The 15,985-nt window shown below is 35.9% G+C and overlaps 1 protein-coding gene across 1 annotated transcript in view; it reads left to right on the top strand.

Moving 5' to 3' along the window:
• WDR49 (WD repeat domain 49) overlaps window positions 1–15,985 on the top strand; it is a gene marked incomplete at both ends in the record, with an annotated part of 149,249 nt that overhangs the window by 80,706 nt on the left and 52,558 nt on the right. The window contains 2 exons of the mRNA XM_081300726.1: window positions 8,732–8,896; window positions 12,431–12,546. Coding sequence (XP_081156852.1) covers window positions 8,732–8,896; window positions 12,431–12,546 — 281 coding nt within the window. The remainder of the gene's footprint in view (window positions 1–8,731; window positions 8,897–12,430; window positions 12,547–15,985) is intronic.

The following is a 15,985-nucleotide window of genomic DNA, read 5'->3' as shown; positions in this document are numbered from 1 at the left end:
ACTGTACATTTGAGGATAGCTCTACTTGTTGCTGTTAATGGCTTAAATAACTTAAAGCCTTGATGTGTATATAGAACACATACAGCTGTATACCACACATACGAGTGTTTTCTACATGTGGCTAAGCTATCAATGCTTTAACATTATTATATTTAAAAGAATGTAATGCAGAATAGAGTACCACCCACAGTCCTATCACCAATAATAACCCATTTTAAAGGCATAAGACAAAGCAAATAAGTAGTTTTGAACCACTTTCAGGTGCTAGGCATGAAGAATTAAATATTAATAAACCTCATTTCTTTGCCCCAGTACCTCAGGGAGACTCAGCTTTTTAAGGGCAGGTCCAGATCCTCCCCACCAGGGCTCACTGCTGGGCAGGTGCTCATTAAGAAAGAGAGGCAGACATACTATTGACTGACCAGGAAACAACTGAAGGCGGTGAAATGAAGCACAGGTAAAAGCAAAGTGCTGTTGGCAAAAAATGATCACTTCTCCTTGAGCTGCGGTGCGGTGGATGACATTTCAGTCCTGAGAGCTGGAGTGAGAGTCTCTAGGAGGAGAAGGAAGTCATCCCAGGCAGAAGGCACAACAAGAGTGCCTGCAAAGAGATTTGAGTACTCACAGTGCCTTTACTGAGGTTGGCTTGGCTATCTGGGGGAGTTCACAGCAAAGGTTGTTGGAGTTGAGGCAGTCAAGGGAGATCAGGGCCAGGTTGTGAAGGTCATTCACTGGACAAACCACCATCTGGTCTCCGAAAATTAAGCATAGACTTGAGATTTAGATAACAATTCTCACACTATGACTGTGGACCCTTGGGACACTGAGATCCTCTGGGAGAATCTGAGAGGTCAAAACATTTTCATCATAATAGGGATTCTCTTGTTTTCGTAGGAGTATACAGTGGAGCTTTCTAGAGGCTGCATGATACATGATCACATCATTCCTCTGACGGCTCAGGGAATATGTGTTTTTGTATTCTTGTGTTTTCACAATCAGTTCAAATTTGTAATGTGATGAATATATATATATATATATATGTGCATAGGCATTGTCTATTATGTATGTACACCTATAGACTATATTTACATATATACACATCCCCCCAAAATGAAAATTCAATTTTGAATTCTTTAGTAATTTTTGAGAATGCAAAGTGAACCTAAGACTAAAAGTTTAGAGCATTGCTAAGCTAGAGAGGTGGGAGTTGGAATTCTGGGCAGACCCCTTAATCTGACTGATCTTCAGTGTACTGGCTTTTAAAAATATCTTCTTCTATGAGTGTGGGAATAATAATGGCAATGTGCCTTTCCAGCATCACCTTGCTAGGGCTGGCCACTGGTCATTTGGAAACTGTCTTGGCCCTGGTTATACCAGCTCCTTTGATCATAGTAGGGTGAATTTTGCTGTTTTACCACACATCTTTTTTTCTTCTTAACTTGTTGGGATTTTTAAATATTTGTTTTAATCATGTGTTGTGTGTGTCCTAGCTCTGCTTCTCTCAGGAATGTTCCTTGAGGTGAGACCTTCTCTTCTTGGCCATTGCAGTTGCTTCTTGTGGACATGCAGTTGCAAAGATGAGCTTTGGTCTTCTCCAGAGACATCCCCAGTCATTCTTGCCTCCTTGCTTTTTGAGCATTAGTCATGTATCTAGTTGTTTCCTCAAACACTTAATCTTTTATTTTTGTCTCTTCCCATGTTTGTGGCATAAGGAAAAGAACTCGTCTTCTACTTTTTCCACTTCCACTTATTTTCTTACATCTCCTAACACTGTTCTGAGTACAAAATAGATGCTCAATGGCTAGATTTGGTTGATTATTGCAATTTCACATTGCACGTTTACCAGGCACCTGTGGCTTTTCAGTCCTGGCTCCTGCTCTTTGGATATCTGGTTTGGCATCATTATTGAAAGATTTCCCTTTTGTCTGAATTTAATGAAAACCTTCTCTTCTGCTGTCATTTCAACATGTTGCCCACATTTCATTATCATTTCATTACATTTGGACTTCAGTGAGGGAGCTCATGTAATCCTTCTGTGAAAGCGGCTTGGCACATTCCTGTGACTTCTCTTTATCTTCTTGCCTTTTGGTTTCCTCACCTCCTAACCTAAGCAAGTGTGTTAAGCCACACAAACCCTTTTAAATGGAACTGCTTGTGGCTTGTAGCCCTCTCAGCTACCAGCAGAACAAAATGGGACTAGATAAGGAGTCCCTGGAATGGACTTTTTTGAAGGAATTAATCTTGGAGGCCATTCTAATGAACCATCTTAACAGTGATTTCTTAAATGAAGTTTTTATTAAAATCCATAAATATTAAGACAATTCATGAAATATAATTCTATATATCACCTAAAGTGGAATAGGTAAACTTTCTGTGTTATGACTAAGTTCTTCATTCTAATGATGTAGATTTACATGCGTTTATAAAACAGGTAATGTTTCAGTTTGTTTTGCATCTTGGACACATGCGTAGTCAAGCTAGATATTTAAGTGTTACCAAATCTTAGCAGAAATTGTATTTACTATTTCTGTGAAAAATAAATAAGCTTCACATTATATGTGAAACATTTTATATATATAATATTATATATATATACATATATATATACACACATACATGTAAGAAATTAAAACAATGTAGCAAAGCTCAAATAAGGAACTAAATATTGCTGAAGTTTCATCAGCAAGTTCTAAAATCTCTGTGCATAGGCTTTTTTTACATAAGTATGGTTCTGTAACTTTTTATTCAATAATATATTGGAATATTATAGTTCCTTGTGCTTAAACATAGATCTAATTCATAATTTTTGAAAGGCAGTATAGTATCTCTTTGTATCATAATTTACTGACCCATTCCCTTTGATGAATACTTTTTTCTTATGAAATTTTTTGTATACATACATTCACACTCATGACTTTATCTCTGTAGCATAAATTCCTAGAATATACTTCTAGATTAAAGGGATGTGCCTATTAGATAGTTTGATATACAAACTGCCTTCCAGAATTTTACCATGTTATCCAACTCCTAAGAGTATATGTAGTCATCTTTTTTGTTGCTGTTGTTGTTATATTTTTATTTATTTATTTTTCTGTGGTGCTGAGGATCGAACCCAGTGTCTTGCAATGCAAGGCCAGTACTCCACTGATCTACAGCCCCAGCCCCTTATGGTTACCTTTTAAAGAGACTTGTCAGATTGTGGCCAGGTGGCTTCTTCCAGCAGAATTCCTGAGATCCTTGATGGGGTTCCCATAATCTAGCATGGAATGTTTGCAGATTTGAAAACTAGACCCTCTTCATTTTGTCCAGAGTAGTGCTGTTGTTTTGAGGATTGACTCTCTCCCTGTCACAGGAAACCTGAGGCTGAATCATTCTTTAAAGAGGGGACCCATGTCCTTTGTTCTTTTTGGGAAATTGAGGTATTTGATGATCCAGATAATTCAATTGCTAGTTCCCTTGGGAATCATAAAATCTTAGGAAAGGGATGAGGCTATCCTTGAGAGAAATTTACCTCTACTTATAACGCAGTACATCTGTTTAGTACTTGTATTTAAGGCAAAGTCAATAAATTTCTCTTTTGCACAGAACTGGATGAACACTAATGAAAATTTCCTCCTTTCCTGACTTATTGCTGGGCTGGAGTGACATTGCTGCAGTTAATATAGCTTTTTTGCCATTGGCCAGATTAAAGCTCTAACTGGTTCCCTATCAATCCTGAGGCTATGTGCTCTGATCACTTGATGGAAGCATAAGAAATACACTAATTTTGTTGATTACACTAAAATACACACACATGTATGTACACACACATACACGCGCACACACACACATTTGTTTGTTCATTTATTTAATGTAATTAATTTGGAAGTAACAGGCATTTACATGTTAGAATATTCAAAAGGACAAAAAATTTATGGTGAAGATGTCCCTTTATCCCCTTGTATCTACCTACTCATTTCTTTCCCTGCAAGCATCCAGTTTTATGAGTTCCATGAACGACTTTCAAGGACGATTCCATTCCTATAAAAGTGAACATATATATTCTTTTATACATATAATTTTGAATGTCTATATAATACTCAACAATTCTTAATGTTTAATATATATCATTTAAAGCCTCTTTACACAAATGTATCCTAGTGCTTTGTGTTTTGAATTCCTGTACTTTGACCATAGGTGGTTACAGTCAGTGGCTCCTCAATCCCCTTCTCTGCCTAGGCCTTTGGACCTCCTTGCTGCTCTGCTCTGTGGACATGCTAAGGACACCCACACAGGGCTTTGCATTGCTGTTTCCTTCACCTGGAGCTCTTTTACTGTGGTATCTATCTTCATGGCTCATTCCTTCATCTTAGTTATCTTTCCTCCAACGATTCCTCAGGGAGGCCTTCACCGAGCCCCTAATTTTGCACTTACCCACAATGCTCTCTTCTTTCTCTTGTGCTGTATTTTTCTCTGTAACATTTTTCACCACCAAACTTCATATTTTAATATGTGCTATTTTTTTTCTTTTTCTTTTCCTTTTTTTCTTATCTGGCTGCATCTCTTCTCTCTCTCTCTCCACAAAATAAAAGGGCAGAATAGTTCATGGCTGGATCCTCAGTGCTTAGATCCAGAACCTTGAACATTACAAGTGTTCAATAAATCCAAGGAATGAATTTGAAAGAGAAAATTACAAGTTAATTGAGGAAGATGTAAAGTCTAATAACAAGATTCATAAATGGAGAATGACTGCCTTAATATATTTGAATTCTTTGTGTCAGTACTCTGAGATATTATTCTTGTTCTCTTCTCCTTACTCACTGAGATTGAACTTCTGGATTTGATATGAAATGGAAATACAAGAAGTCGCCTGCTTTATGTGATGAGACTGTAAATAGCACTGAGTAAAATAATAAGATTATAAACAAAAATTAAATCAAACATCCCTATCACCTGATAGTCAATAGCTTCAGCTGCTGAAATTTTTGATTCCTGCTCTTTCTTAGACCTAGGACTTGAGATGCATGTAAAAGACAACTAACATGCCCATTGTTTTTGGATTTATAAGAAGACAATTAGGTGACACAGATACAACTTCATATCGCTTGAAATTGTCTGATTAGCTGTGACAGCTTCAGTGAGAGAGACAGAAAGGACTCTGGAATTCCTAAACAGTTATTCAGTCAGGTGTATTCCCATCAGAGCAACCATCTGCTCATGACACTCATTTGCACTGCCACTTCTGCTCTGCTGATTGTCAGGGTCCCATCCTCACTGTCTGAGGTTTAGTCTGATAAGAGACATCCAAGAATGAACTGTGCACCCATAGAGATCTGGTATTATCAAAAGGTGGTATGTAAGTGTGTTGCCAATATTAGTTCCTTAATAAAAATGGTTTGCCAAAAAAATAATCCTTACCATTCTAGAGTCAAACCACATTCTTCATCTGCCAAGTGACAATTGATGTACTCCTCTCTCGATAAACTTTGAAAGCTTTTTCACCATCATCGTTATTCTTATATTCCAGTATTGTCATAGTTAGAGTAGATTCTGGTTAATGCTAGTCGTATGTTTGTGACACAGTCAGTTTCGACATACTGTTTTCCTGCAGACAGCACTGGAAGGCAGATTGCCATAAAATGAAATCAGACTAGCTGTGCGGTGTTGTCACTGTTGATTCTGATTTCATGAGAAATTGTTAAATGAGCAGGGAAAGGTGATGGAAACTGATGAATGGTGTGCTGGGGCTCAGCCAGGTGGGCAGGAGAGAGAGTGCAAAGGAGCAAAAGTGAACATTACTAATTTCTGATCAAATGTCTACATTAGGGAAGAGTGGTGCAGCGTATGATTTGATGGTTTGTAATGTGGATGAGGTCAGACTGTCAACAAGTAAGCAAGTCTTTCCTCAGAAAATGGCTTTTTTAAAAAATGTTATTTTGGTCTTTTTGTTTCTTTTAGGAGATCTCCATCTTTTAGTGCTGAAATGTCTACCTTATTAAAAAAAAATGCTTTTTGGATAGAAATAAGGTTCTTTGCAAACTTTAAATGTTTTTTTTTAAAAGACACTTATTAAAAATTTTCACTTATGCTTAGAAAATTATGTTTTCATGGATTTGTCTTTAATATATATAATCTAAATTCCTAATCAATTATGTGAGAAATTCATAAGTACGATATAATTTGAAATTTCAATGTATATCTAAAATCTGGTTTCCAAAGTTTTAATTGTCCACGTTCACTGTCATGGTTAGAAAAGGCAAGATATTTTTTCTTCAATTGATTTGGATATGCAAAGTGATATGAACCTAAATAAGAGGTCAGACAAATAAAACTTAGATAGAATAGTAATACTAGCCAAACTTTATGGCTGATTGACAGACGTGCCACACATTATGTTAAGTGATTTATAGATCTTAGTTTATTTAAACTTCAAAATAATGTTTTGAACTGGTTGCCATGATTATCACTGGCTTACAGATGAGGACACTGAGCCCTTGTGCTTGACCTTCATCTCAAGGTTGACCAGTAGTTGGTGAGACCACTAACTGTCAGACCTAGACATCCTGGAAGAACATCCCTGTACTCTTACCTACTGAACGTATTGCACAGACCAAGTCAAACTGGAACACAATTAGCTATTGGGAATGATAATTAAGGTGTTAGGACACTTTTTTTTTGGAAAGATCCAGGTTGTCCATCCTAGAAATTATACCATAGTAATGGCAATTAAGTATTTCATGTACTTTTGATTTTTCTGAGAGATAATGTGTAGCAACAATATAATTTTAAATAATTTAAGAAATTGTCTCATCAGAGTTGTAATTTCAGAAAAAAAGGTCTAGTAGAGATCATACACTGATGATCATTTCTTTTTTTTGGCATAAACATTGGTAAATGGTGACCCCATTTTTCAATCTCTCCTCTTTTTTCTACCTCTGGAACTAGTGGGTTAGGTGAGAATCTTTTACCTGAATTATGACAGAGACTCCAAATGGTCTTTCTGAAAATCCGATTTCTCCAAACTACTGTTTATCTTCACAAAGAAACCAACAAAAAATCTTCTGTACCATACTTCACTAAAATTGCTTTTAATCTTTTAGGTTAATTATAGACCTCACTGATAATCAAGGAAAGGTACAGACCCTTGCCAAGTAAAGTCAACTTTATACATTACTCAGTATTTCCTGGAACTTCTTATTACGGATTTCTAAAATCTGATCTCCAGCTTGCCTCCTTCTCTGCTATCCCACTGTATTTATTACTCCAAATGTTTTGCGCTTGTGCTTCATTGAACTTTTCATTGTTTCTCATGCTTGGAATATTTTTTAAGCCCCCTTCTCTTTCAAACAGTCTCTTAATAACCTGGGTTAGATTCTAAGTCGGAATAAAGATAGATTTTATGACATGGTACTTGCTCAGGCTGTCAAACCTGGTTATTGAAGCTCAGAAGCACTACTTAGCTGACTGCAATCTCAACGTCAACATTGGTAAAATGACAATCATAATATTATTTTGCAGAGTTTTTGGTGAAAATTTTTTTTGTAAAATTTTAAAATGACCAATGTAAAGGGATGTTACTCAATAAATATATATGTCTTACTCAATTCCACATCAGTTATAACCTTCTGTGTGAATCCTGACATACCCCTCTCACCTCCACTTCCTACATCCCCATCTCCCACTACAGTAAGTGTATTTTTGGGTTTTCTTTTCTGTGTACCTGCAGCACCCAAGGGTGGATACCTTTACACTTGCAGCATTGCTTGGAATTGACATGTTTCTTGCTTGTGTCTCCATCTTGATCAGTAGTTATGATCTCAGCCTGCACATTGAAATAACCCAGGGAGTGCTAAAAAATAAATGGTTGCAATGTTAATCAAGACTTAAGCAGAAAAAAATTTTTTGTTTTCTCTAAGTCTAGCTATTGCTTTAGACAACTTCCTACCTACACATTTATGTGTTTGTTATTTTTTCTTTTTATTATTTGGGTTTCGAAAGCTATATTAGCTAGGTGGTTTTAACTAATAAATCTACTTAAAAAGGTGCCTAAATACTTAGACCTGAAATTAGCCATCTACTTGCTACTATAAAATGTCTTATTTTGGACTACTGTATATAATCCTGTTTTGCACTCCTTCTGAAATATATATGCAGATTTATATTTAACTTGTGATGTTTATTTTTAGTAAACAACAATAATTGTGTTTAGCCATAAATATATGTATATTATACTGCCTTGAGAAAAAAAAATCAAGGGACTCATGGCATAAAAAGCAATAGCTCTTGTAATTTGTTGAAATTAACTTTTTCCCAGAATAGCTGGAAGTACTATTCAGAATGCTAAATGGAAGCTGATACTTAATAAAATGTTTCCTTTCACGTAGTAAATAGTGTCAGTGCACCATAACTGGTAAAATCAGCTTTCTTATCTAAATGTAAAAGATTTATGAGTTTATTTGTGGTAGGGTTTGATTTCTGGATGGCCTCTAGACACTACGCTGAGTCCTCGGTAAAGGAAGCAGATTCCTATCTTCTCTGATAAAAAGGATCATGACTTCATTACCTCAGTAGTGGCTTAGAAATTGAAATGTTATCAGCTTAACATAAAGAAAGAAAATGCATTACAAAAATGTCTCCAACTGTTGGGGGATCTTGGTAGTGGAAATGCATTGGCTAGATATTTTTTATTGAGATAAAATATGGTTGGCCCTGGGTCTATATTTAATGCCCATACAATGTTATTTTCTCTTAGGTAATCAGCTCTGATGCGGGATCTACTGTTTCCTTCTGGATGATAGACACTGGGCAGAAAATCAAACAGTTTACTGGTTGCCATGGCAATGCAGAAATCAGCACTATGGCCCTCGATGCAAATGAGACACGGCTTTTGACTGGCAGCACAGATGGTACTGTAAAGGTGCGAACCCAAGGATGCTTTTTCTATCCAGATATGAGAAGGCTAAAATTCTGTGAGAGGAGATGCAGCTACAGATTCACTCGTTTTTGCCTTTTTGGCCCTGCAAGGAGAACCATGGGACAAGATGAGAGCTAAATAACTTAAACTATCTCACAGAAAAGCTGCTAGGAAAATAAACCTCTGTGGAAAAATGAATAAATGACTTTTCTGAATAAATTATTTAGAATAAAGACACAACTTGGCTTGCTTATTTCAGAAAGCCTTTTTCAGTGTACTGGATAAGGGACTACTTTGGGGAATAAGAGACCTGAATAATTTTCACATGCTTCAGCTAATGTCTCTAGGCTTCTTTTTCCTAAGTTTATAAAATAAGAAATTAGGGCAACTTAAGTAAACTTTTAAAAATGGCACAGATGCAGATTTTTTTCAGAAAATAAATATATAAAGTGATTCTACTTAATAATTTACATTTTTGTTTTATAAAAAAAAGGAGAGTAGAAAAGGATAGTAGAAAAAAAAATCGTCATCTCATTTAGTATCCATCCTAAACTGACACTATCTTATTGCTTACAATTTTCTTATTTGTAACTGCTATTCATTTATTTTGGGAGGAAGGTGATATATTACTTTGCAAAATGATCTTATCTTTGTGCAAAGCTGGATGCTTGCTATGTGAAATCATGCCCATCAGTGACTCTTCTCTGCTTTCTTCAGCATAGAGGATCATGCTGGTGTGAGTGGAAACGGCTTGTCATACTTAGAGGAAACAGAAGGCAGTTTCTTGAATAAATACTGAATGGTCCTCAAACCAGAATAATTGGGGTCAGAAAGATTGTAGACCACTTCCCATGGCAGTCTATGAAAGGGATACCGTGATAGGTGTGTGGCACATCCAGATAAGCTGTTGGGCAGGGTCACTAGAGCTTGTTGGATATGTAGCTAGAATATCCCGGGAATAGGGGATGAGTACTCATGGGGATTCCAGGCTGGCAACCGTTACTATGAGGGAGTTGCTATGGTGGCTTCAGGGGGAGAATCTCTAGAAAATCAGCAGAACTTGGTTCTGAAAAGGATAAAGGAATAAGCATGAACTAGGAACTTGGGTTTAAGGAAAGACAACAAGATTGCAGGAGATGGTAAGGATGTACAATGGTACCAAACAATTCCCAATCCCAATAACTTAGGTGAAATAAAACAGAAATAAATGGAACTGGAGTGTTAGGTTGTGGTGTAGGCAAAATGGACTCAGCAATTTCTCATTTTCCAGTCCTGTGGTATGAGATTGAACTCAATAAGGATGCAAGTAGAATAGGTCCCATATAACTTTATCTTGGAAAGTAACTGACTATTGTCTAGGGTAAGGCAGAACTTGTAGATGCAGATAAAACTATCCCAGATAATTAGTAGGACTTGGGACATACAGAACTTTGCAATATTTACTTGTGTGAATTATTTTAGTCATGTTTAGAGAAAAAGAGAATAACATGGGTAAAGAGTAGGTATGCCTCTCAATTCTCTGCAGAAGCCTTGACATCTTAGAGATTAATGTGAATTTAGTAATATAATCACTGCTTTTGAAGGTGCATTTATCTTTATCACCACAGCAAAACAGAGTTCTTAAATCTGGCTATCTCTGCATGGGTCATAAAAATCAGGGTTAAGCTGGTCTGGCCGAATTCTATGAAGAAACAAGAGTCAATGACATTTTCCAATCCCATTTTTAATTTAGAATATAAACTCATACCTATGTAATCAAAGATATAAAATTAATGTCCTGTATATCATAGTTTTGAAGGAACTGTTTTTTAAGTTAATTAATATGTTAAGTCATTAATTAAATGTATGTACAATAATTTTTTTGAAATATAGAAGAGATGTGTAGTGGAAAGAAAGTCTTTTTTCTCCTTCCTATTCCCAGCTCCTTTCCTGAGGCTACCACTATTATTGGTTTCTTGTGCATTTCTCTAGCCTATGAGCACTGTTTGTTTCTTAATGATAACCTACAATGCACACTGTTCTGCATTTTTGCATTTTTCTGTCTTGGACACTTGTTAATATAAATGTGTGGAATAATAATGTTAACTGATTTTCACTGTATGCTAACTATGAATGAGGCATGGTTGCAAGCATTTCATAAGCACACACACACAACTTAATTGTTATTATTATTTACATCTTAGAGGTTAATGTGAATTTAGTAATGTAATCACTGATATATTAGAAATCATTGTTATTATCCCAATTTTACAGATGAAGAAACTAGAGCTCCAAGATATAAAGCAACTTACTCAAGGCACCATAACTGACTGAATTTTGGAAGAGTCTAGAAACAAGGAAACAATTCCTTTTTATCCTTCTTTTCTTCCTTCCTTCCTTTTTTGATACTGGGGATGGGCCTTGCACATGAGCTCTACCACTGAGCTATACCCCCAACCTCAATCATCCTTCTTAATGGTTACAATGTATGCCAGTACATAGATATTCCATATTCTGATCATTTAGTCACTAATGAGCAATTAGGTTGATTCAAATTTTTAGATTTTGTAAACAATGCTGCAAGACAGGTTTGAAAATATGTCATCCCACACCAATTACTGTATCTGTGGGATGATTTCTTAGAAGTTAAAATTTTTAATTAAAGCATATATGCATTTTAATTTTGAGACATACTGTCAACTTGATCTCTTGCTTAACTGCTAGTACAGAACCCAGGGAAACACTTTATTTTATTAACCTAATATAGAAGAAAAGCTGGTTAAAAAAGATGCAAAAAGCTAGGGATACAAGAAGGGGTATGGAGGATCCATGATACCCACCTCTGGGTGTGTGGTGCTCTGGGCACATCTGCATGCTCAGCTATCTGCCATAGAAGCTCCCTGATCCTTGCCCTTGGATTTTTTATTATGTGGGCATGATCAGTTACATTACAGGTCACTGGTGATCTACTGAGTCTTCAGTCCCTCTGCCTAAGAAGTATTTGGGGTTCAAAGTCCAGACCCTCTAATGTTTTTGTCTTTCCTATGACCAGCTTCCAAATGCTATGCAGGGAACCCAATCTCTGGTCATTTTGTTAGCATGCTACAGACACTCCTGTCACTCTGAGATCTCAAAGTTTTTATTTTATTTTATTTTTTTTAACCAAAGAAGGTATAGAAGACTATATATCTTATATTGTGATCTGTGTTGGTAGGTCATCACTTTATATAGTCTTAGGGAGGAAGATCTGGGAAGGCCAGAATGAGTGAATATATAATATGATATAGCATATATGAGATAGTATATATTACATAGACATTAGATTTCACAAATAAATATGTATACACATACACACATATATTTCACAAGGTCATAAAAGTGATAAGTAGAATGGTTAAATCAAATTAGAGGATTTTCTTTAATTATTACATAGCCTTACAACTCTAGTTCAGAATGTGAATATGAAGATTTAAAATAATTCTGTTATACTGTGTTGTTTTAGTTATTGAAGATAATTTCATTTCCTGCCTAAAAGGTGGTTTTGATTTTTCTTTGAAGGTATGGGACTTCAATGGCTATTGTCACCACACTCTAAATGTTGGGAAAGATGGAGCTGTGGATATTTCACAGATCCTGGTTCTTAAGAAGACAATACTGATAACAGGCTGGGAAAGGTATGGTATGCTTCGTGCAGCTCTGTAGGAAGGTAGAATGGGAATGTTTATATTTTAATCAAAATCTAAAAGGAGAACAACATAGAAATCTTGACTAATTTTAAGTCATTGATGTGATGGTGACCCAGGTGACTGAAATTCATTGGAATTGACTGAGCATCTGGTAAATAAAATATACTAAGTTCACATAGGTTGAGTAGTAATGATAAGTGTTACAGGGCTTTCTTCTGGCTTCAGGATTTTGACTTTTTCTTTAAAAATTCCAGATATGAATGTAATAGTGCTTCATGAGCTCCAAAAGTTTTCCAAATTTTAAAGTTAATAAATTCTTTTTTTCCCATAGTTTTTATTGTTGCATTATAATTACACATAATGGGGCTAGGGTGGTAGCTCAGTGGTGGAGCGCTCGCCTATCATGTGTGAGGCACTGGATTCAATCCTCAGCACCATATAAAAAAGTAATAAATAAAATAAAGGTATTGTGTCCATCTACAACTAAAAAAATTTAAAAAATATACATAATGGTGAGATTTGTTGTCACATAGTCATACATTGCTAAAGTCAATAAATAATGTATGCGTTACATTATTCTAACTGTTAAGGGCACTCCTTCTTCCCTCTCTAGTTACCTATGTTGAGTTACAGGGCAGGACAGACTTAGCCCAGAGACTTCTGTGTTGGCCTGGTTCATATCACTGCAGAACAGGGCCTTGCATGGCCCACTTACTCTTCTTGTGGAATATTTCTTCCATTTCATTACAAGGAAAATTACTTTTATTTCCTTTTTTTTTCCTGGGAGAACAAAAGGATCATAAACAGGCCTTTTTCTATGCCATTGTATAAGCACTAGGAAAATTAAAGTGTGATATGTTTTGAAAAGATATTGTCCATAAATTCAATAGTTCACAAAATATTGCTCTAACAGGCAATTTGCCCAATGTTATTCATTGTAGAATTATGTTGTTAATGGTCTGAATCTAGGAGTAAGTCAGATTTTATACCTAGAAAATCAGCAGTGTATATTTTTTTCTAGGGCAAATGAGCAAACACTTGAGTAGCAAACATAGTCTCACACATGGCTTCATTTTCAGGGTATTTGGATAATAAGAAAAGAAAGTATAGTACAGATTATTCTACTTGATATTAAGAACTAGTTTAATAATCCTTACCTTTGAAGGACAGGCTTCTACACATCCCTGGGAGCAACCATGATCCATTATCAACCACTCCAACAGTCTATGGCCTAAAGACCTCTGTAATTAGGCCGAGGAAATGAATAAGTTTAATTCTCTAACACCACAGCAGGATATTTGGTGGTATCAAGCTGACCCAATTTAAATTTTGAACATAACAAAAGGACATTTACAACCCTAATCAGTGTAAATCAAAACTAAGAGATGCTATTTAATTTTTTTTGTTCTTTTAAAGTGTTTTTATTTTATTTAATTTTTATACCATGCAATTTCCTTGTTACAATGAATTTTTTTTTGATACATTGAGAGACCATTTTCTTTATTTTTGTTGCTAGCCATAGTTAGAAATTAGCATCAAATAGCTTTAAAAAATTCCTTACAAGGGAAGATTTAAAAGATTATATGAGGTTATTGAGGGTGGTTTAAAGAAAAAATCTGGTATTCTGATCCATGTTAATGGGTCATCACTATGGTCTTAGGGAGGAGATTTGGGAAGAAGGGGGAGGAGAGTAAAAAAGACTTGTCACTCCTCCATGGTCTTCCAACTTTTCCATCCTCCTTAAGGTTGTCAGCTTTTGGAACCCTTTGTTGGAATTAAAAATTGAATCAATACATTATCACTCTTATTATTTCACTTTTATATTGGTAGACTTAAAAATTTATATTTCCTGAGTCAGAGGTGTTATGTTAGAATGGATTTTGTAGGATCTAAGACAGGATCCTTTTTTACCAGGAAGCTCTTAACAAAAGAAGCAAGAGGGCAAACACTGTTTGGTTATAGTTGGGGAAATATGGACTATTAATCCAGCTCCTTAACAGTGATTAGCGAAGAAATGACTAGAAGATTGACAGTCAGCTTATTAAGCTTTCTGTAAAGCCCAGGGAGAGCCCGTTAGTTTAAGCTGTAGCTTTAACTTCAGACTCTATCTAAATACAGAGATTTGTTTGATAATTTTGCCCAGGATGGAAAAGAAATTACATTCATTGAGTGAGGAACCTACAGATACCATTTAATTTATTTTTAGTGCCGTGAAGCAGTAAGCACTTTATACACATTATCTAATTTAATCCTCATCTTTATTTTAGAAGGTAGGTGATATTCTATAGATACCTTGAATATCTGTCTTCAGCTCTTATTTCTCTAAGCTCCCTTTTTTATTTGCTTGCTGGATGTGTCTGACTGTGGCTTCAAATCCAACATGATCTAAAGTGTCTTTTTTTGTCTTAGATTTGGAGCTTCAGTTAATGAAAAGGGATCTGGACTTGTGCCTTATTCTCCCTTTCAACTTAACCTCATAAACAGGAGTCACTAAGTCTTGCCTATTTTTTTAAATATTTTTTTTAGTTGTTGATAGATGTTTATTTTATTTATTTGTATGCGGTGCTGAGAATCCAACCCAGTGCCTCACGCATGCCAAGCAGGTGCACTACCTCTGGGCCACAGCTGCAACCCCAAGTCTTACCTATCTTACATACTAAATGTTTCTTTAACTGCTCCCGTGAGTACCACAGCTGTACCACTCAAAGCATCATTCCTACTTGGATGGCTTGTACAGCTTTATAAAATGTGTCCTTTCCTCCAGTGACATCCACTTCTCACTCCTTAAGTAGATTCGGTACACTTAGGCAACAATGATTTCTTTCTTTCTTTTTTTTTTTTTTTTTACAGTGCAAGTTTTTTTTTTATTGGTTGTTCACAACATTACAAAGCTCTTGACATATCATATTTCATACATTAGATTGAAGTGGGTTATGAACTCCCAATTTTACCCCAAATGCAGATTGCAGAATCACGTCGGTTATACATCCACAATTTTACATAATGCCCTATTAGTAATTGTTGTATTCTGCTACCTTTCCTATCCCCTACTATCCCTCCTCCCTTTCCCTCACATCTTCTCTCTCTACCCCATCTACTATAATTCATTTCTCTCCTTGTTTATTTTCCCATTCCCCTCACAACCTCTTATATGTAATTTTGTATAGCAATGAGGGTCTCCCTTCATTTCCATGCAATTTCCCTTTAACCCAATCAACAAATGGGCCAATGACCTGAACAGACACTTCTCAGAGGAGGATATACAATCAATCAACAAGTACATGAAAAAATGCTCACCATCTCTAGCAGTCAGAGAAATGCAAATCAAAACCACCCTAAGATACCATCTCACTCCAGTAAGATTGGCAGCCACTATGAAGTCAAACAACAACAAGTGCTGGCGAGGATGTGGAGAAAAGGGTACACT

The sequence above is a fragment of the Spermophilus citellus genome (genome assembly GCF_964194105.1).
Source record: "Spermophilus citellus genome assembly, chromosome: 7".
NCBI classification, from domain to species: domain Eukaryota; kingdom Metazoa; phylum Chordata; class Mammalia; order Rodentia; family Sciuridae; genus Spermophilus; species Spermophilus citellus.
This window is presented reverse-complemented; position numbering and strand designations above follow the sequence as displayed.